The following is a 21,706-nucleotide window of genomic DNA, read 5'->3' as shown; positions in this document are numbered from 1 at the left end:
AAAATCAGATTTTTTTTTTTGTAATTAGAGGTTGAGTCCTTCCCAATTTAAAGCAGTCAAGCTGCCTGCCCAGCCTGGTGGGTTGCTGGCCAAAATAGGAGCAGGAGTTTCAGGAGCAGAGCAAGCAAGAGAGCAGCAGAGCAAGTCAAAGCCCCCCTCTGGAATGTCCACCAAGTGCCACAAGCAGAGGAGTCAGTCCTGCTCCTCCCACCTTCACTCCCCACCTCACTTGACTATCCCAAAACCCAGGATTTTCCATGTTTCTGAGCACTCTGGGGAAACTTTGGGTGTCAGGAAGGCTCCTGCTCAGGAAGTGACCTGGGCAGCAGGAATCATCACAGAACCACAGAATGGTTTGGGTAGGAAAGCACCTTAAAGGTCACCTAGTTCCAACCCCAGCTAAAACTGGGCAGAGAGAGAGCAGATCTTTCCCTCCTGGTCCTCCTCATCTCACCTTGCAATTTCCTATTTATTTTTCCTCCCCTTCCAAACATCCTGTTCCACCAGAGGCTCTGCTCTCTGCCCCAAGCTCCTGAACTGCCCATGGCAGCTTCCTGCTTGGTTCAACACCTCTCCTCTGCTAGCCCATCCTGCAGCTTTCCCAGCCCCCAGTTTTGTCATGTCAGCACTACCAAAAGCATCATGCATGGATTTGTTTTAGCCAGAGGAGTTTTCAGTACAGAAATGAACCTCACAGGAAAGTTTTGATGGCTGGTGGAGTCACTTCTCATGTCACAACACTGCTCTTTCCTGCTTCCAGCCTCACACAGCCACTTCACAAAAATTAAATTTTCAGTGCTTTCGTCACTCACATTTTTGTGGCTGAGGAACAGCAGCATTGCTGCTAAAATCTGCAACAAATGAAAACTGCACTTGGCATTCACACACCTTTCTTGCCTTGCCAGAAACTGCCAGCTCAAGGCTGAAATGACAGAGGGCACCTCTGGTTGCATCTCAGTCATTTCATCTTTTAGTCTGAAATTTTAACAAATGCAACCTTGCCATCTCAGTTTAAGCCAAGATCCCTGGTAATATCAGTATTAACCATTTTCTGTCAACTCAGCCACAGAAGCAACAACCTTCAGCACAGGATCTGCAGCAACTGACACCTGATCTGGTGATCAGGTCCCTGACACTGAGTTGCTTTCTCAGCTAGGAGAGCGATTGCTCAGTTGAAGTTTTAAGATCCCAGAGCTCAGCTGCATCCCATGCTTCCAATCCCACAGCCATGGGATCACAGAAGAACCAGGTGCTGTGGGACTGCAGGTAGACAGCAGAACCTGTTACTTCTGGACAACAGTTACAGGGATAACAAAAAAGCAACAAATTCCTTGCTGCACAGAAAGTTACACAGTGAAGTGTTTTGTCTCACTGCTACATCTTGTCATCGCTGTATGCCACTAGTTTGAGATTATGTATATAAATTTACTTGCTCTTTTTTTTTTCAATTGCCTCTGGTGTACCTGGCTAGAATGCAGTGTCTTCATCCACCTGCAAGCCAGGAATCATGATGCTGGGATGCCACACACATCACTTTGCTGCAGCAGCACACTCAGCAAGGCAGAGCTACGCCTCTAATTATTCTTTTTTTCTGAATACATCCCAAATAATATATTCTGTAATATTTCTGTAATCAGTGCAAGATGGTGAAAATTAATTCTGTGATGTATTCAAAAGAAAAATATTTTAATATTTAACCAAAATCACTAATGGTGACCCCCCCCCCCAGTTTCTTGGTTGGAATTCACAAAACCCACTACTGTTACATCCAAGAGCAAGAGAATATGTTATGCTACTTACAGCACACTAACATCAGACTGCATCAACACTGCTGGATATGAGCTGGAAAAATGAGGACTAGCATCTCTACAAGACAAAGCTAGCCCTTGGAGGGCTGGTAAGATTGCATATTCAACATACAGTATATTTTCATCAAGAACAGGCAGCTTAAAAAGAGGGAGAGAGAAGAGGCATAACCATTGCCATGGTAATTCTCTCCTTTGAAGAAGCTTAGGGGCATAGAAATGTGGGCAACCTCTGTACAGGATTCCAGTGCAGCCTTCAATCCATGACTGCATTGCTGGTTTGCTTCCTAAACTTCAGCCTCTCTGAAATACAGAGTTGCAGCTTGGCACTGTTGTATTTCAATCAATCGCTTGGTCGAGGATCAGAATGTCATAAATAAAAGGAGCCGAGACCATAAATTTCTGCAGAGATGTAAAATCAAAAAGAACAATCCAACACACTCCCAGGGGGTAGGAGGCTGACACGTATTCTAGCTGTTTATATTTCTAGTATGAGATGCTTGTTCATTTTAACTTCTTCACTTGTGCACAACTTGCCAGAGCCACAATTCCAAACAACAGTCTGGGTCTGTCATTTTGTTTTGTGCTCTACAATAAAAGGCTGCAGGAGATAAAAATCCCTGTGATTGATCAAACTTGTCCACAAGCAAAATCTCAGCCCCACCAGCACAGCACCCCAATGCCTGGCAGGTGAGCCACTTGCAAAGAAGGGACAGAAAGGCAGCAAATTACATGTGGACAGCTTTGTTTGTGAGTAGGATCTGTATCAGGGACTTAAAGCATCAGCACACACTCCTCATGAGAAGATGCAGCAAAACAACACTACCTACCTTTATTGTGGAAGAATGGGGAAATTTAGTTTGTGTTTGTAGCATGGTATTTTAGTTTCTGACACAACAGGAGCTACAAAACATCCCATTGCTAATAAGAAAAATTGGTTCTGAAAGCACGCTCCAAAAGTAAAGCACTTAAAGTCTAATTTTGCAGACAACAAAATGCCTTTTTTCCAACTTGGATAAAATAAGGTGTGAGACCTCTAGTCTCACAAGTAGGAGTGAAATGTACACAAACTGCAAGGTTTTGTGAGCCATGCATGGTAAATAAGTGCATCCTCCACTAACTCCACTTTCATGCTAGAGATTGTCCCTCGTACATCTGGCAAAAGGCAGCATGGCAGAAGAACCCCTCTGTGTGTTAACATCTAAACCTTCTCAGGATATAAAAACCCTCAATAACTATTACATACTCCAATGTAGTTAAAAAAAAAAACAACTCAGCAGTTTGTCTAAAACCAGAGGACACTGTAGTCTTACACGCCCCAAAGCCAGAAGCCTGGGGTGGATCAATTTTCTGGTTTTAATCCTAACTTCTAGTGCTTAGTTTTCTGCTAAAAGAATAATAATAAAAAAATACAGGCCTGATGATTTGGCTTTGTTCTATTTTGTTTTCAAAGGGGAAAAGCTTGATCAGAGTTTACAAATTGTTTCAGTGATATGCTTCTTCCAATGTGATCACCACTGAAATGAGAGCTTTCAAAAAATAAAAAATGTAGAGCAGTGATCTTTGTTTTCCGTATTTTGTTAGAAATCATTGTAATTGTTATCAACAATATTTGGTTAAAAAAAACCCCAAAAAGTCAGATATGAAATTCCCTAAGGATCTAGTGCCACAGCAGGATCCATACAAAGAAATGTGCAGAGCAAAGCCCCTCCAGCACTGTTCCACAGCTCCTCTTCCCAGTGTGCTGCATTAGCACAGGACAGCAAGCTTTAGGGAGCACAGCCATAATTTGATTAGTGCCCACTTTACACGATGCAATTAAATGGCTTTTATACTACAAAAGAAATAAAGTCGTTATTTTTCAAAGTTTTTGACCTCGCAGCACAGCAAGCCATAAATTGAGGTATTTCCTCAAACAAAGCAGGTATCTGAGCTCACTGCTGCTGGTGACAGCAGAGAGACCCAAACAGGTCCCTTCCCTTGCTGCTCTTCCCATCCCCCTGGTAATCCTGCCCACACCACTCTGCTGCTCTTTCCCAAGCACAAACAGTGGCTGCTGGGCCAGATTATCAAGGGAGACATCTGTTTGACTGATAGACAAAATGGGAAAACACGATGGGTGCACTCATTTTGTTTACTGTTGTAGACAACAGTTTTTCTAATGCATTTCTTAATTTCCAGAAGAAATTCTGCTGGCCTGCAGAACTAACCAAGAAATTCACAGATTTCAGCCTGAAACTGCATTTACCAGCCACTTATCTAATTTTTAGAAGTTGACCAGACATAAAACCTGTAAGCTGCAAAAGATCAAAGCCTCTTGTTCCAGATATCAACAGGGCAGACTTGAGCAATGAATCAAAATTTAAGAAAAATTCAAGTTTTGATTTCCAAATTTTTTTAACGTCATTGGAAACAGAGTTTGTATTTGAGTCGTTACAGAAATTTTTCAATTCTCTTGGAGATCCTACACTACAGAGATTCTAAGCTGCCTTGGAGAGCTTACTTAAATACAAGAGGCTCATTAATTTAAATCAATTATTAAAAGAATTCAGTTAACACTTGGTGCAACCTGCCAAAAGCACGCAGAGACCTCAGCTCTTCTGCAAATCTGGGAATGGTTTCTCCTACTTTTCACTGTATCCCTGAACTGCAAATTCTCTTTGCCACATTTAAGTTTCAACTTGCTTATTGCATATAAATGTGACAGAGAAAGGTTATTTCACCAGAAGGATGGAGCCCAGCCCTGGGCACAGGGTACCTGGCCACTCACCTTATCAAATATTGCCCCCTGCAGTACTTCCTGCAAAAATACCCAATGGACAAAAATCCATTTGTTTTATTCCCAAAGGTTTTTCAGCTTACTGGACTGCTCTGAGCCTGCAGCAATTGTGCATTTGCTATTTTATTCACTCTGAAGTTTGTTTTCTGTTTCATGAGCCTTTTTGTCTCCCAAGGGTCCTCTCCTGGCATGACCTGCTGCTCCCACACCAACCCAGCAGATATTTTACTCCCGTTCACTATTTGGGCCAGACTACAGAGAATTAAATCCTCCCATACTCAAACAAGGCACAGAATAGTACTTAAAAAAACCACAGGCAACTTTCTCCCCTGTAAACATCAGAAGTGGGACTTCACACCTTTAAGAGCCTAAAAAGATTTTTGGTGAGTATCTATTTTCTTTGAAGTGGAGCTCTCTTTCCCTCAGAGAGAAGTCTCTGCTCTTCAGATTCCTGATCTCCAACTTTCCTCATTACACGGCAGAAATTTTACTAACCGCATTATTGGTGAAGCCGAGTCGAACAAGTTAAAATGCCAACTTCTTAAACTTTGATATATAAATAGAAAATCTTTAAGTCCTCCTGTCAGTTTCAGCGCTCAAAGAAAATAGGAAGAGGCGTGTAAGTGTTTGGGAAAGGATGCCAATGAAGTTAGTAGTGACAAGCTGTTCAGATTTGAACTGGTAAATACGCAATATGCGAAATAGGAAAAGGAAATATTTCGAACCAAGCGATGCCAAAATTGCAATCAGTAAATGGAAGGCCAAATGTGCTGAGCAAACCTGGATGCTTTTTTTATTATTTATTTTAATTGTTTGAGCTGTGCCATATAACCATCTTGTTACAGGAACGGATCAATAACAGCTCCCGGCCACCCTGCTGCAGTGTCATGTCACACCTCCACCCACAGCCCCTGCGACAGGATTTCGGTGGAAGGGACGTGTTCAAGGCTGCTAAGAAAGGAAGTGCTGGCCTGCTTCTGCTCCTTTGGGTTTGAAACCTTGAAGCCAGTGGGGATTTGTGATATCCAATACACAAGAGAGATGAGAATCTGGGAATGTGTGGGGGACTGCAAACAGCCACTATGACTCTCAAAAGCCGCAAGTACTGAAGTGCCCAATTACGCAGCGATGTACATGAGAACAAAGTGACTGCATGAAGGTGACACCCATCTTCTGCAGGTGACATTCCCCAAAGCCCTGAGCCACTGCTGAGGCTGCAGGACAGCACCAGGGCAGAGGGAAGGCAGAGCCAGAGGGACACGCACGCGGTGGGTGGCAGAGAGGGCAGGTGAGTGTCACCACCACGCTCACACCAGCCAAAGCCACCAAAAGCAATTGTCATTTGCTGCCTGTAAAGCAGGAAGAGGACAGGTGAACATAGGAGAAGAGAAGCAGCGGGGACACATCTTCCTTTGTAAAGGACCCGAAGCAGTGGGAGGTGTTGACGGCATGAAATGTTTCTGTTTCAGGCTGGAGACTGCAAAAGAATGGCTTCATAAATTATTCTGTGTTCTGGAGGAAGAGTGAATAGACTTGAAGGACAGGTGATGTCTCTGAAATATGCAAATAGAGCTGAGCTGGTCCAAGCAATTACCTTTCCACTGCCTGGAACTTCAGACTGAAAGGAATGACTCACAAGAAACAAAAGATGTGCTAAAAGGTAGAAGATGAGAAGGAGGACTGCATCAAGAGGAGAATGGAGACAGCACGGAAAAGAATATTCCTGACCTACTAACAGCTGCTCTTGGGAAAAGGAACAAAACAACCCACAACACATAGTAAGACTGTGCCACACAGAAGGGCTGAATTGCAGAACATCCCGAAAGGCAATTGTTATACTGGTTCTCGACCAACACAGCCATGAGATTCCCGTGGCTTCATGGATGTAAGGACAATAGACCTCACCTCAAATATCCTTGAGGTTACCTGTTAATTTTAAAGATTTTCCAGCAAATAAAATTGCTGAAAATAAGTGCAGTATGATCATTTTTTCCCAGGTTTTAGACAAAACTCTGAAAGAGAATATTAGGCAGGACTATGAGACAACCTGCAGGCAGCAAGGGTGTAAAAGAAACAAAACCACATTGGAAATAGCTGAGCAGATACGGTCAAACTTCAGAGAGCAGAGAACAGCTATGCTGCTGCCTCTCCACATTCAGCTGTCTCCCAGTGAAATGTGGGCGCTCCAAAGTCAGTGCAGGAGTAGGAAGCAGCAGGTGAGATCTGGGCTGCTGTTAGAGTTTTCATTGCATCTGGACACAAATTCAGGGCAGACCTACTGCATCAGAACCCTTTTACTTCAGGGGTTTTTTTCCATCCAAAACAAAGATAATAAATTAAAGCAGGTAAATCATATGCTGGAAGTGTACTAACAAAGAAACTTCAATAAGAAAGAATGAATCAATGGAGAAACAAGAAAAAGGAATGAAGAAGTGGATCTATTTGGACTGCAGAAGAAATATTGCATTTAGTTTGATCCTATTTATTAACAAAAACACTGACAGCTTGAAGGCTGCAAAACAGCAGTAAATCTGCTGAGGAAAAAATGAACCTATGAAAAAAATAAGCAGTTTTAAGCTTAAAATTTTACTGAAGGATGAAGATAATAAAGCCCTTTTGCAAATATATGAAACAGGAGCCTGAGGAGGATTTAAAATAACACAAAAGAACAACTTTAATGGATGAGACGAAAAAGAAGACGAAAAGGTTGAAGAAAAATAAGTTGGGAATGTTGAGAAAGTTTTGAATTGAGAAAGTTTTAAATAGCAAAATTCACGAGGATGCACAACAAGAAATTGAACACTTTGGACTGTAATTATAATTTATGATTCATAATTATATGAAAGCCAAACTTTTCAAATTTGTAATATGCACTTTATACTGCTTTTAAACCAAGCATTTGGAGTATTTAATTCAGAATCTATGGAAAGTAAGAAAAATCTGAAGGAACCCAGCAGATGATCATGTAAAGGAGACACAATGACAGTGATGAAGCACCTTGTAATGTACCCACAGCTCTTTTCTATAAATCCAATTTGAAATTTGAAGACTAAAGTAGGTATTTTATCTCCATCCCCTGACACATGCATCTCCATCATTTTAAAGAACAGAGCTCCCTCTCGTGGCTCCAGAACGTGGATTTGGTGGGGAGAAGGAAAAACAGGAGAGCAGCACGAGAGAGGATTCCTGAGAGCATTTTGGTCCTATAAAAGTGGAATTAAAAGGATGATATAATAAGAAAGATTCTTGTGAAGAAAGCAAAGCCACGTTTATTTCAATGCTGACTTTTAAATGACATTTTCTGCTAAGGTAACTTCATACCTTAGGGGAAGAGGGGAGGAACAGTGCTGCCAACCTTTCTGTGTTTGCTGTATGGGTTCTTTAAAATATTTGTTTTGTAAAAACACATTACACCTCTTACCTGACTGACCGTTTTGTAACCTGAAGCTCACAGCTCTGACAGTAAGTATTTCTCTGAGGCAAGGAAGTGAAGGGAATACCCAAAAAGCTAAACCTGGCACCATGCTGAACAATTTGTTCAGGATAGCTCTGAGTATTATGCTTGATTTTTTTTTTTCATTTTAAAATTACTATTCATGTGTTTCACTTGACGCTTACTTCATTCAGGGTTATACACAGATTTTTACAAATGACTTTATTTCTGTATGAGAATTTTAGCCTGGACAAGAATTTACCCAGCAAGCAGCCAACTTTGGCTAACTGCACAGCACATAAAACTATTTTCTCCAAGGGCATTAAAAAGGATTTTTTATAAATGACAACCTTTCTTTGCTGCAAAATCACGATGAAAGGCATAGAACGTGAACTAGTGAAGAAAAAAAAATGAACCTTAAATCTCAAGAACAGCATCAGAAGATAACTCAAAATCAAATTCTTGGTTCACAGGATTGTGCCCACACAAAATTTTGCTTCCAAAGCACAGGAGCATAGAAGAACAAATTTCCTACCATGAGAAGAAATTACCATGCCTTCAGCATTTTTCTATTCGTGAAATATCTCCACTCTATTTCCAAAGGCTATACTTTTTCTAAAGAGCAATCCTCTTTAAAGATCGTATAAAAGTGAGTCTATAAACAGGAGATATCCTTAAGGATTCAGTCAAGTAATAAACCTGGTAGATGAAAGACAAATTAATTAAAATGACAGTACAGTCTCCCTATAACACACAGATACAGACTTGTTATGTTGGAGTACCTAATCATAATCAGATTTGGTAATTTGCTGCATGGAAACAAAAAGGAAACATTTTTAGAATTGATCATTCAGTTCATGTCACTTTCATGGAGATTGCTTTCTATTGATCAACATTTAAAGAGTAGTTGAAAAGAGAAGGATGAGAAAAGGATAAAAAGTATCTTTACATGCTAAATACAGCATGAACCAATAGGAGCAAAATAAATTAGATCACTGCAGCCAAACCAACCCTGTGCATGCACTGGCTGTAATGAAGATCATTATGAATGAAAGCAATGGTTCTTCATGCTTCAGTCACAAAAAAAGGAGAGTTTTAGAAACAAATTTAGACTTTAATCTGCTCAAAATGAAGTTTGCCATGCAGCAATTAAAGCCTGTGAGAAGCTGAACCATTGTCAGCTTCACAATGACAAATGCTGGATGGTTTTCCAAATTATATTTCCAGATTTCCTACCTGTGGATTCCAACTGGGGTCGAGTTTTTTCACTGCAGCGATGTACTCCTGCATAGCTTGGTGAGGGCTGGTATCTCCCAGGGCTTTCCAAGCCTCCCTAGGAGCAACAGCAAAACATCAGTGAGCCCCTCAGAGACAGCACAAGGTGTTTTTATAGTGACATCAGTGGAACACAGCAAACAGATTCATCAAAATCCTTTCAGGGCATGCAAAGCCATCTTTCATTCAGCTTGAAATGGTCAACTTTTCTCTGAGGCCATGAATGGCCACTGTCAGTGCAGCTCTGCTGTGAAAGGATCTTTCAGGGGATCCTGATCCAGGCTGGAACACAGCTTGTGTTCACAGAGCTGCAGGTATTTTCACATTTTTGCTGCACTGCATGCCAGTTCTGGATGAAGGCAGTAAATAAAGGATTCTGGTATTTCACATCTGTATCAGGCATAGCAAACATTTCCTTGTTGAAAAAAGGCTTTTAAAGCCATTTCAGTGGCAACTCTCCGAGCTGACATCCCCTAGGTCCATAATTTGTCAACAGATGAGACAAGATGGAACAAAAGTAGAGCCAGAATTGCTAGGAATGACAAGGATTTCCTCTTACCATTTCTGCTTTCCTTCAAAATCAAAGAAGCTTGGCTTGGGGGTGTTACAGGTTCCAAGTTTCACCTAAAGAAAAGAAATTTCCTTCTGTCAGAACAAAACAAAGGGGACTTGTGCAATGAAAATTCTGTGTTCTGTTGGTTTCAGGGTAACCATGTCATAAGGCCAGAAAAAAGGGTTTTTTTGGGAAAAAACTTCATCCACCCTATCTCACCCCTGCTTTAGCACCCCTGCATCCCTGGGTTTTCTTTGCATGATGCACGGGAAGCAATTTTGTTGTGCAGCTCATTTCTTTTGCACGCATTACCCACAGGGATAACCAGCGAGTGATTTCTCACTAATGTTATGTTTATTACCCAGCCAAATGCCTCATCCTCCACCAGGATAAAGAAAAAATCTGTTGATTAGGGTTTCTACAGAGAAGATTATTCATTAATTCACCTGCTTCTGCACAAAGCTCGAGTAAACACATTTGCTTAATTATTTTCAAGGTCCTCTGGAAGGCAAGGGGACAAACTTGGAGCAAAGGAATGCCAGGCAACTCCTGAATTTGCTCCGAGGCACCTGGCTGCAGGAAGCACTGCATGAGAGACAAGTCAAGGCCTGAGTGCCAGAGATGAGCCAATGTGTCAGAAGCAAGGCAGAAATGAAAATGTGTGTGTGGGGGGGTGAAATTAAAGAACACAAGGAAGAAAGGGAATGAGCCAGAACCCAGGGATAGATCTATGGAAAAATGTGTCATAGGCAGTGTAAAATGAACTTGGTGCCAGTGGGACTCGGGCAGTTTTCCATGTGTAAAATTTTTTAAACACAGGATGATGGGTGAAAGGCTAGAAGTCAGAGCTCAGCCAGAGCTCAGCAGCTCCTGGGAAGCAGTTACCACAGCAAGTCCCCCTAAGACAGGGCACAGCACAGATGGGGACCCCAGGGAGGGGACACAGGTACATCCTGGAGGTGGACAAAAGCTTCTGGGGAAATGTTTTGTTAGCCAAGCAAAACCAAACTGCATCCAGCAAATGTTTTATGAAATATGCTCGAGTGTTCAGGCAGGTGAAGTACTTAAATCAACGAACAATTCTTCACCTTAACAGGGTGGGGATTTTATGCTGAGGATGGAAGCATTAATCAGGCTTTAAAGAGAGCATGCCCGTGCTGAGAGATATTTATTAGTTACACTATGTTTTCATTTAAAGTGTTAGAGGATATGAGTGACTGTAACTGAAATTAATTTTCTGCACATCTGACTGTCTCCTAGTGAGCAATTCATCCAAATTAGAACATCCTAGCTGGCCTTTAAAACAACATATTGCATTTCAGGGAGAAATAGGAGAATAGGCTAGCAACAGTTAAGTTGTATAAATCAGTCACAGTTCACGTAGTCTAAATGTTTTTTTTTTCTATGCTCTGAGGTGGATCGGACCACTTGTTTTAAAAAGCAAAACAAACTAGGGAATAAAATGTAAATTCATTATCTGTATGGAAAATGCCTGTTTGGCAATTCTTTAGTTCAACAGCCAACCTGCAGAAATTGGCCAAGATAGATTAAAAAAAAAAAAATCTGTTTTAATATTAATTTTCCACTGCCATCATCAAAACATGACAGCAGTTTCCTCTCCAAAGATTTGGCACTCAAAGGCTATTCTAGCATTGGGGAAGACTGTTAGTAACACTGATAGTAATACAAATCAAGGATTAGTAGTTAAATTTCATCCATCAAGAGGGGAAAAAAGTGCACTTGTGCCCTGCTTGCTATTTTAAGGTACATTAAAAAGGCCTGCAGTGGTTTTGTTGGAAAGAATAAAACACAAGATTTTGGCTCCTGTCTTTTTGCCGCAAGACTCACAATGCAGGAGAAACCAACGAGGAATTTAACACAAAAGGGGACCTGAGCCTGACAGCTGAGGAAGGGGAGTTAACATGCCAATACTGACAAAAAAGGCAAAATTTTGTGCAGGACTCTGTCCCTCTGCCACTTCCCTAGAGGACCTCAAAAGCTCACAGCCAGCATAAAGCCAAGAGCCTGTATTAGTATTTTAAATTAAGACTTTCTCATTCTGTGTCCAGAAAATAATTATTGAAGGTCTCTAGGGTGCTGACTGGTCACTTGATGCTCAGCTCTCCTCACTTACAGTTCATCAGCTGCATTAAAAGAACATGACAGGCAGAATGCATTTAAAACTTCCTGGTATTGCTTCTGCGTGCAGAGTTGCCTGCAGGCACTATACTCCCGAGTGGCACAAATGTGACCCAAACAGCCCCAAACAGGCAGTGTCTGCAGCAATCTCCATCTGTGGCCAAAATAAATTTGGAAACCTTAGATGAGGCCTTCACCTGAGAGCTGAAGGTCAATGACATTTAGAAGAGGGAGAGATGCTCAGAGATGTGTTAATGCTGTTCACCATCCCCATACACCTTCAGCTGCTGCTCCACACTGTGAGAAACCTTGGGATTCTCCTCACACCTTGCCTCACAACTGGTTCTCCCTCCTTGGTGGTGGTTAAATGGCTCTTTGCTAATTTTGTTGCCAATATATTTATACAGCGAGGTGTTCCAGCCAGATATTCCTACCTTATTGTAAATCTCGTAAGGTGAATTCTATTTGCAGCCTCCCTATGGAGCAATAACAGGAACAGAACTTCCATGGACAGCAGGACTGTACAGAAGCCAAGTAAGCTAAATTGCTTTTTCAAGACAACAATTTCTGCCTGTTCCTGTCCACAGCTCTGTCCCAACCCATGGGAAAGCCCTGACTGAAAATGGGGTGTAAGGAAGGACAAGCAAACACCAACCACAGAAAGGGGGGTCATGATGACCAAGGGACTGCATGTCCCAGAGGGACAGAGAGTGACACTGGTAACAACCAAGTCAATGCCACAGCATGACTCCATGCAACAGGGAGCTGCAGACAGAAATTCCTGTGTTCAGGGGAGGCTTGTGGCATCATATCCCACAATACTTGAAAGACATCATGCAAAATTGGTATTATGTCCTTGAGCCCACACTTGGAGACAGTACAGGCCCCAATTTGCCATCAGCAGGGGATTTCCAGCTTGCCAGCACCTCTCAACATTGACATGGACACATCCTCCTTCTGGCAGGGCAGTTTTCCCAGTCCAGTAATTTCCAGCAAGTGCTGGATCCCCTCCCCTATCTAAATCACCACTGCTTCACTGATCTCCATTACTGCACCTTCTGAACCTCAGATTTTTACATCCTCCACATGATGGGCAAGCACTCCCTTCACCACTACAGACACAAGGCCGAGACTAGTGATTTACCCAAAACCACACAGAAAGTAGCGGAAGGGAAGAAAAACCAGTCCCAGTCCAGAGCGTTATGGACTAGTCTGTTCCTCCTGTTGTGGGCCAGAGTCAAACTCAGCAACATCTTCTAAAAACCTCACTGGAGATGACAACTAAGCAATTCCCTTATTTTCAGGTCTCTGACACATAAACAAAATCAGAGAGAAAAGTAATAAAATCCTGAAATGGCCTCCAATAAAAGGTAATAAAATTCCAGGAAAATGCCTATATACCCAAACAGTTTGAAATAAATTACATACAGTATTTTAACAGAGAGCTCAGCTGTTACTGTCACCTCTTTTATGACGGTGCTGTATCCTAAATCAAAGCCTTTAGTGACACAAAACACTAAACTGGGAAAAGACAAGGATGCCAAATCAAGGACAGTGGACAGATCTGAGTCAGCACCTTTTGTGTGCCAGCAATTCCACCCGGTTAATATATTAGCAGCTCATTATGCATCCTGATATGGCTGCTGTAATTAAACACAGAAAACTTGCATTCAACACCCACGTTTTGATTTAAAGCACAAAATGCTGCAAAACTTAAAGTTAGCAGGGCATAATCCTGCAGTGGCTGTGCTAGCAAACCTCTCCCATCTCCAGTACCTGCATTGCACTGCCAGGCATTCTGTAACAGGGAGGGCACCTTTCCCAACTGGGAAGGCACAGAAATCCAGGAGCCAAGCACAGCCTGAAACCAAGGAGCACAAAGGCACTTGCTGTCACATCCTGGTTGGTCAGGGACACAGGAGTGTCCCTGTTCTTCTCAGTAGAAAGCAAGTGGAAATCTGTGCTGACAAACTGGCAATTGTCAGCTTTTTCTGACTTGTATCAAAACTCTTGTGAAACAGCTTCTCGATTTTTGCAATTTTTAACAATAAATTCCTTATTGGCCTTACAGAGCTAACACCAGGAAACCCTCTGTAGTCTGTGGACAATCATGAGCTGACAAGAAAGCAATCCCTTCCCATTTCCACCCAGGATAGTCAGAAAGCATTTGAAACAGAGCACAAAATAAAGATTTTATTTACAACAAGCATCCTGAGAACACAGACAAAGAATTATAGAAAAGACACCTTTTTCCTCTCATCCTGGGTATTGTAAAATTATCTTCGTATTTTTTTTCCTACCCTCCTTCTTCTCACAGGGGAAAGATAAACCTGCAGTCCTATTTAAGCACTAAGCACAGTCTGAAAACAAAACCTCACGTGACCAGCCTGCTTTTAACATAATTACTGGTTCACAAACCACAGCCTGGGAGGTGCCAGCTTAGAGGATAATTAAATATTGCACTAAAAAATTGAGAGCACTTATACATGGCAGTAGTAGGACACAGGTAATCCACGTGGGAGGAACATATATGGAAGATCTGCACACCCAATTTTGTCTGTTCATCCAAATGAGTGGGATTCAGTTCTCAAGCTGAGGCAGCACCTCTTGCCACACACTTGAGTCACAGAATCACAGAATGGTTTGGGTTGAAAGATCACCTAGTTCCAACCCCCTGGCATGGACCTTCCACTACAACAGGTTGCTCAGAGCTCCATCCAGCCTAAATTTATAGTTTTATTCTTTTGTATTCTGGCTGTAACAACACTTACAGTTTTGTGTTTCTCCAAGTTACACGATCGTTACAGTCCTTTGCAACTGGTGCTTTGTTTGGTTTGTTTTATGTAACTTCTCCCGCAGGAGCAGGAAGAAGCTACATTGTGTATTCCAACAGCGTGCACCCCATAGCTTGCTCAGTTCATACAGACTGAAGGGGAAATGGGGGCTGTGTTCAAGGTCACCACCAGAACCAACCAGCTCAGTTGTGGAGCTGTTCCTCCGCACCAATTTCAACCACCGTGGACTCTGCCAAAGCCAAACCAATGCCACAGAATCATTAATGGAAGAAAAGAACTCCACGATCATTCAGTCCAACCTTTGGCCAAACAGCACCATTCCCACTAAACCATATGGCATATGCTTGGTTTTTGAACGTTTCCAGGGATGGTCATTCCACCACTTCCCTGGGCAGCCCATTCCAGTGCCCACTAGCCTATTCTTTGCCCACTCTTTCAGGCAAGAAGTTTTTCCCTAATATCCAACCTGGACCTCAGCTGGCAGAACTTGAGTCTGGTTGCTGTTGTTCAAAGGATGCAGCGTCAGGGCCACCCACACTGAGCGAGGCTGAGAGGTGAGGAACAACCACCAGGGTGATGGATTTACAGAATCATTTGGTTTGGAAAAGACCTCTGAGATCACCGAGTCCAACCACCACCTTGACAACCACACCACAGTGCCAAGGGCCACGTCCAGTGATTTCTTAAACACCGCCAAGAACAGCGACTCCATCGCCTTCCCTGGGCAGCCACTTCCAATGCCACCCTTCCAGTGAGGAACTTTTCCTGATGTCCAACCTGAACTGCACCTGGCCCAGCTTAAGGCCCTTTCCTTTTGTCCTATCACATGTTACTCGGGAGCAGAACCCGACCTTCACCTGGCCACGACCTCCTCTCACCCGGTTGTAGAAAGCAACAAATTTCCCCCGGAGCCTCATTTACTACAGACCAAACCTCTCCAGCTGCTCTTCACCAGACTTGTGCTCCAGACCCTCCCCCAGCTCTGTTCCCTTCTCTGGACATGCTCCACCACCTCAGTGTCCTTCCTGAATCGAAGAGTCCAAAACTGAACTCAGAATTTGAGATGCAGCTTCACCGCTGCCCACTGCAGGGGGTCGCTCACTGCGCTGGTCCTGCTGGAACCGAAAATTTCTATTCTCTGTGTTATTTATCACGGGTCACACTATGGCTGATACAGCCCTTGGCCTTCTCGGGCTCCTGTTCAGCTGCTGTCGACCAGCATCGCCAGCTCCTTTCCCGCTGGGACACTTCCCAACCACTCTCCCCCCCAAATTTCGGGGGTCTGTCCCACCGGACTCCATCCACCTCCACCGCAGGTGCAGCCGGCGCTGCCCCGGAGGGAGACACCCCCGCTCCCGCCGTCACCCCGGGACGCAACTTTCCTCCTTGGCACTGCTGCCACACTTTGGGCCGCAGCCCCGCAGGCACGCGGCCCCGGCAGAGCCCCAGCCCCGGGCCCGCTCCGGTCTCGCCCCCCAGCCCGGCCCGCCCGCCCCGGGGCCGCGCTCAGCCCGCGGGCCGGTCCCGCCTCACCTGCTTGTAGCGGGCGTACAGATAGAGCAGCTGCTCCTTGCTGGCAGCGGGCAGCAGCGAGGGGAGCCGCTCGGCCGCCTGCTCGAAGAGCGCGGGCAGGTCCCGGTCCGGCAGCGCCGCGCCCGTGGCCGCCGCCTCGGAGCCCGAACTGAGCTCGCCGCCGCTCCCGCCCGCCGCCGACAGCGGGGGCGACGCCATGGCGGCCCGCGCCCGCCCCGGTCAGCCCGGCAACACGCTCCCCCATCCGCGCCTCGGTACGCGCGCCCGCGCCGCCAGCGGGAAACGCGCGCCGCGCACGAGGGTTCCGGGCGGCCGCGGATCCGCGTGTCGGCTAGCGACGACATGACGTAGGGTGACAGAATCGTTTGGAAGAGTGACGTAGACGTGAGAGACGTAGAGTGGCAGAATGGTTGGGGAAGACCTCCAAGATCATCGAGTCCAAACGTTCCCCCAGTGTACCCGGGTGCCACATCCAGCCGTTTGTTGAGGGCTTACAGGGATGGTGCCTGCCCTGGGCAGCCTGTCCTAAAGACTGACGACCCTCTCCACATAAAACCTTTCCTATTGTCAAAGCTAAACCTCGCCTGCCGCAACCTGAGGCCGTTTCCTCTCATCCTGTCGCTTGTTACCTGGGAGAAGAGGCTGGCACTGAGCTCATTCCACTATCCTGTGAGGGGGTTGTCCCCTGAGCCGCCCTTCACCAGAATTTTGCTCCAGACCCTTCCCCAGCTCCTTTGCCCTTCTGTGGACTTGCTCCAGCCCCTCAATGTCCTCCCTGAGTCGAGGGCCCCAGAACTGGACACAGGATTCAAGGTGTGAACCGGCCAGTGCCCAGCACAGGGGACAGGTTGAGGGGGTGGATCTCAAAGGCCACCCGGTTCCACTCCCCGCCACGGCCGGGGACACCTCCCGCTGCACCAGGCTGCTCCAAGCTCCATCCATCCAGCCTGGCCTGGAGCACTTCCAGGGATGGGGCAGCCACAGCTTCTCAGGCCAACCCCTCCCGCGCCCCAAAACCCCCTCTGCACCCGACTGCCACCCGCGTCCCCCGCGGTCCCGTCCCGGGGCTGCCGCCGACGCCTCCTCCTCGTCATCTTCCTCCTCCTCCTCTTCTTCCTCCCGGGACCACTGGAGGGCACTCGCGGGCCGCTCCGGGATGATCCGGGCGAGCGTGGGGCGAGTGCTCGGGACAGCGGGCCCGCTGTCAGCCGGGATCCCCCGGGACACAGCGCCCGGTACCAGCCGGGATCCTCCCGGGACACAGCGCCCGGTGTCAGCCAGGATCCCCCGAGACACGATGACCGGGATCCTCCCGGATGAAGCCGGTACACGATGTCTGGTGTCAGCCGGGCTCCTGCCGGGATGCGGTGCCGGGTTCCCAGGGGTCACCCTGCCCTGCCCCGCCCGGGGGTCCCAGCCAAGAGCCATCCCAAAGGCGGTTTATATTTATCCCGGTATCTGCTTCGGGCGGAAAGTTTCCCTCTCCAGGCACAGCTGTCGAGTCCCACCTCCCTCCTTCCTCCACCCCCGACGAATGGCAGCCCTGAGTCCCCCGGGGAGCCCTTGGCCAGCCCGCAGCCCGCTCCGTGCTGTGCGGGGCTGAGAGCTGGGGTCTCGGTTTTGGGGTCCCTGTGTCACCCCGAGGCACTGGGTGACGGATGAAGATGAAGGTGCTTCCCGCACATGCCGCGGTCCCTCCATGTGGCATCTCCCAGCCACATCCGACTCACCCACAGAATAGAAAATATCCTGAGCTGGAAGGGACATGCAAAGATCATCCCCCCTTGGCCCTGCACAGAACAGCCCCAAGAGTCACACCGTGTGCCTGAGAGTGTTGTTCAAATGTTTCTTGAGCTCTGTCGGCCTTGATGCTGTGGTCACCTCCCTGGGGAGCCTGTGCAGTGCCCAACCATCCTCGGGGCGAGGAACCTTTCTCTAATATCCAGCCTAACCTTCCCCTGACACAGCTCCATGCCGTTCCCTCAGGGCCTGTCACTGTAATGCTCCAGCTTGCTGCCTTGGCTGTGTTGGGGCTTTCTCCACCTCTAAGAAAAGCCTCCGGCAACCAGTGAGGCTGTGAAGAGGGTAAGAGGAGAAAAGCCAACCTTTTCCATTGGGCAGCCTGTGAGCAATGCATGCACCCACATTTCCATCCATTTTTCAGAGAAAAATGCAGGAGCTGTAGAAAAAAAAGACATTGCATGAGAGGCAGGAATAGTCTGGCTTTTATGCTCTTGCTGTCTTAACAACCTCACTGGGTGCTGGAGGATTTTCTTAGGGGGACAAAAGCCCCAAAATAGTCAAGGCAGCAAGCTGGAGCTGGCCCTGAGGGAATGGCATGGAGCTGAGTCAGGGGAGGGTTAGGTTCAATATTCCTCACCCAGAGGGTGGTTGGGCACTGGAACAGGGTCCCCAGGGAAGCAGCAGCAAGCCTCACAGAATTCCAGAAACACTGAGACAACATTTTCAGGCATGTGATGGAACTTTTGGAGCTGTCCTATGCAGGGTCAGGAGTTGGACATGACCCCAGGCTGTGCAGGGGGTATGAAGCACTGGTTTGAATTGGGAGGGGGGAAAAAGGCTGAACCAACTTGGCTCTGTCACTTGCAAATTAAAAAAAAAAAATTATATATATATATATATATATATATATATGACTTACACCCAGCCTGGAAAACAGACTGCAATATTAATTTATAATAAATATGTATTATAAACATTATAATATTATAGAGAAATTACTATATGTAATATAGTAATATATATATATATAATATAGGTATTACACCTAGTATATATTATATATTACATCTAGTATATATAATATATATTATATAATATATTAATATATATTACAATTGATATTATATAGTATACATCTATAATAAAATATTTATTTGTAATTAAAATAGTTTCAAAATTATTATAGAAATTATTAAGAATAATTTAAAAATTAAAATATCATAACGTATAAAACTTCTTATAAAATATTATTATATTCTAATAAAAACCTTAATTTATGTAAAGATTTAAAATTTATTTTAATTTTTTTTTATTACTCGTGCACCCGCCGCCAGCGCTCCACGGGCTGGCAGTGCGGAAGGCTCTTTGGAGAGCTTGGGAAAATGCTCGCAGCAAATAAAGTGGAACGCAAAGCCTCCGCACGCTCTCCGCACGTCTCCATGGTGAGAGAGGGTGCCTGCCTCCTGCGTGTCTTCTCTTGAGCACTGGCAGCTCTCTTTCACTTTTTCCTTGCCTTTTGATTCTTTAATTTTTTTTTTTAAGAGGGACTGCACGGAGGGTCCGCTGCTTCTTCCCAGCCCGTCGCTCCGGCAGGCGTGGGAGCAGGTTTGGTGCAAGGTGCCTGTGGAGATTACGGGAGCCTGGTGTGGAAACACTGAGTTTGGGGATGCTGGCTCAGATTGCTGCTCCTGCTCCACTGGATAATGTCGATGTCGTTGCTGGTTCCCAGCAGCCTGGGACAGAGCGGGATGGGAGCCCAGCCCTTCTGCTGAATGCACCAACCCCCCCTGCAAACACGAGGTGGTGCAGGGCTGGGAGAGCTTCCAGTCACCCCAGTATGAGTCAAATTCAGCCCATTCCCCCAGCCCCGGGCTGCAGAGCACACAAAACCAGAAGCATTGCAAGCACCAAGGAGTAAAAAAAAAATCATGCAGGGGCCTTGCACAGGCTGCATGTGTGGGTCTGCCCCAGGGTCTGACGCCGGGATAGCAAAGACACAATAACAGGCCGTGATCAGCAGTGCCAAGCAGGGAAAAAGTATCCCTGCATAATTATCATATCCATCCTGCTGGTCAGCCTGGAGACCTGTCATTGTCCCTGTGCAGAGGGCAGAGGCCACCACACACTCCAAGCCTGAAAGCTACATCTGAAAGGATCCCTGCGAGCTAAGCTATGATTACTTTGGTTTTTTTCCCCACAACAAAAGGAGAATGAGGCAATTAGGAGCTGGTTCGTTTGTAGATGTGCCTTTTACAGTGAGAGACACCTGCCTTTGGAGGATGAGCAGGCTGGGGATATGTGTGGCTCCCGAGGGTGAGTGGCACAGGGAGCCAGTGGCAGTCCCCTCCTATGGCACAGCCCTCAGCACATGTCTGATGCTTTGTCAAGGCTGACCTAGGGCAGAGACATTTCTTTATTCTTTAGTTTTAGACAGAGCTAAAGAATAAAGTAGGGATTTATTAGGAGACCTCAATGGATCCACCTTGGGCAGCACAAGAGCCCAGACAGGGCTATACCCAAGGTGAACTCAAGATGGTCACAAAATGCACGACTGCTCATGGAGTCTCTCACTTTGATCAGTTCTGCTCCATTTGCATATTGGAGTTCATTGTCCAATTCCAGCTTTAGGTTATGAAGTCCCATTTTTCTTGTTTTTCTCTCTTCAGCCCACGTTGTTTGTGATCCTGGGCCTGAGATTTGGATCATTTGGCTTGGTCCCCAGCTGGAGAGGGAATTGTTTTCTCTCCCTGCTTTGTGCAGAGAGCTCACCATCCCCTAATGTGAAGCTCAGAAGTGCACACTAAAGCAGCACAGAATGTGAAAAATATAAAAGCTATATATAAAAAACATATAAAACCTGAGTCATCACATCAACCTGGCATAGCTGCTCCTGTGGTTAGTAAATGTCCCCTCCTGTCTCCTGAGCTCCTCCAGGCTACCCATTGCATATGTTCTCCTCCTGCCACTCTTCTTTTCTCTGTCTCCCTCATCACTTTTTGGGTGATCTGATCCCTGCACCAATGTCCCAGGGGGAGATCCCTCCTCTCCATCGTGCCTCCCACCATCCTCATGCCAGGGCATAGGAGGGAGCAAGAGGGACTCACTCTTGACTGAGCCTTTGCCAAGCATCCCTGTAGGGCACCACCAAGCCCTGTCAAAGCCAAGCAACCCCACGCCTTGACTGCATATGGAGCCTGGAGCTGCGTGGGTGGCAGCTGCCTGCCAAAGCCGTTTCTTGGCAGAACACGAGGTTAATGCCTGAGAACTTTTTCCCTGGCCCTCAAGCTGACAAAGTCCTCACTGTGCAAACCCAAGCTGTGCTGCCAGTTTCGGGCAGGCAGCACTCGGGTGCGATGCTTGGGGCTTCATGCTTTATCCCACCTTCTCTTCCATGCTGCTACCACCTCTTGTAGCAGCATGGAACAGAACCTCTGCTCTGTGTCCTGCACCCAGAAGGTCCTTGCCCTGCTCTGGTGGCTCCCCAGGTCCCACATGCCTCGTGCAGAAAGCAGACCCCAGAGCACAGAGCTCTGCATTGAGCAGAGCCACCTTCCTTCCCTGATTGGAGCATAGGGCCACTGGCATGGGGCTCAGGTTCACAGGGCACGGTGTACCTTTAGGAATATTGATTTTTTACATATATTACTACAC

The 21,706-nt window shown here is 45.9% G+C and overlaps 1 protein-coding gene across 2 annotated transcripts in view; it reads right to left on the bottom strand.

Annotated features, from left to right (window-relative positions):
• ACBD6 (acyl-CoA binding domain containing 6) overlaps positions 1 to 16,520 on the bottom strand; it is an 81,247-nt gene extending 64,727 nt beyond the window's left edge. For both annotated transcript variants that reach the window (XM_053985479.1, XM_053985480.1), the window contains exons 1-3: positions 16,313 to 16,520; positions 9,852 to 9,916; positions 9,254 to 9,350 (exon numbers count right to left, since the gene is read on the bottom strand). In XM_053985479.1, the coding sequence (XP_053841454.1) occupies positions 9,254 to 9,350; positions 9,852 to 9,916; positions 16,313 to 16,510 (360 nt within the window). In that variant the 5' untranslated portion in view covers positions 16,511 to 16,520. The remainder of the gene's footprint in view (positions 1 to 9,253; positions 9,351 to 9,851; positions 9,917 to 16,312) is intronic.
• Between the last annotated feature and the right edge of the window lie 5,186 nt (positions 16,521 to 21,706).

This window comes from Vidua macroura, chromosome 9, assembly GCF_024509145.1.
Source record: "Vidua macroura isolate BioBank_ID:100142 chromosome 9, ASM2450914v1, whole genome shotgun sequence".
NCBI classification, from domain to species: Eukaryota; Metazoa; Chordata; class Aves; order Passeriformes; family Viduidae; genus Vidua; species Vidua macroura.
Note: the sequence above shows the minus strand (reverse complement) of the source record. Positions and strands in the feature narration are given on the sequence as shown.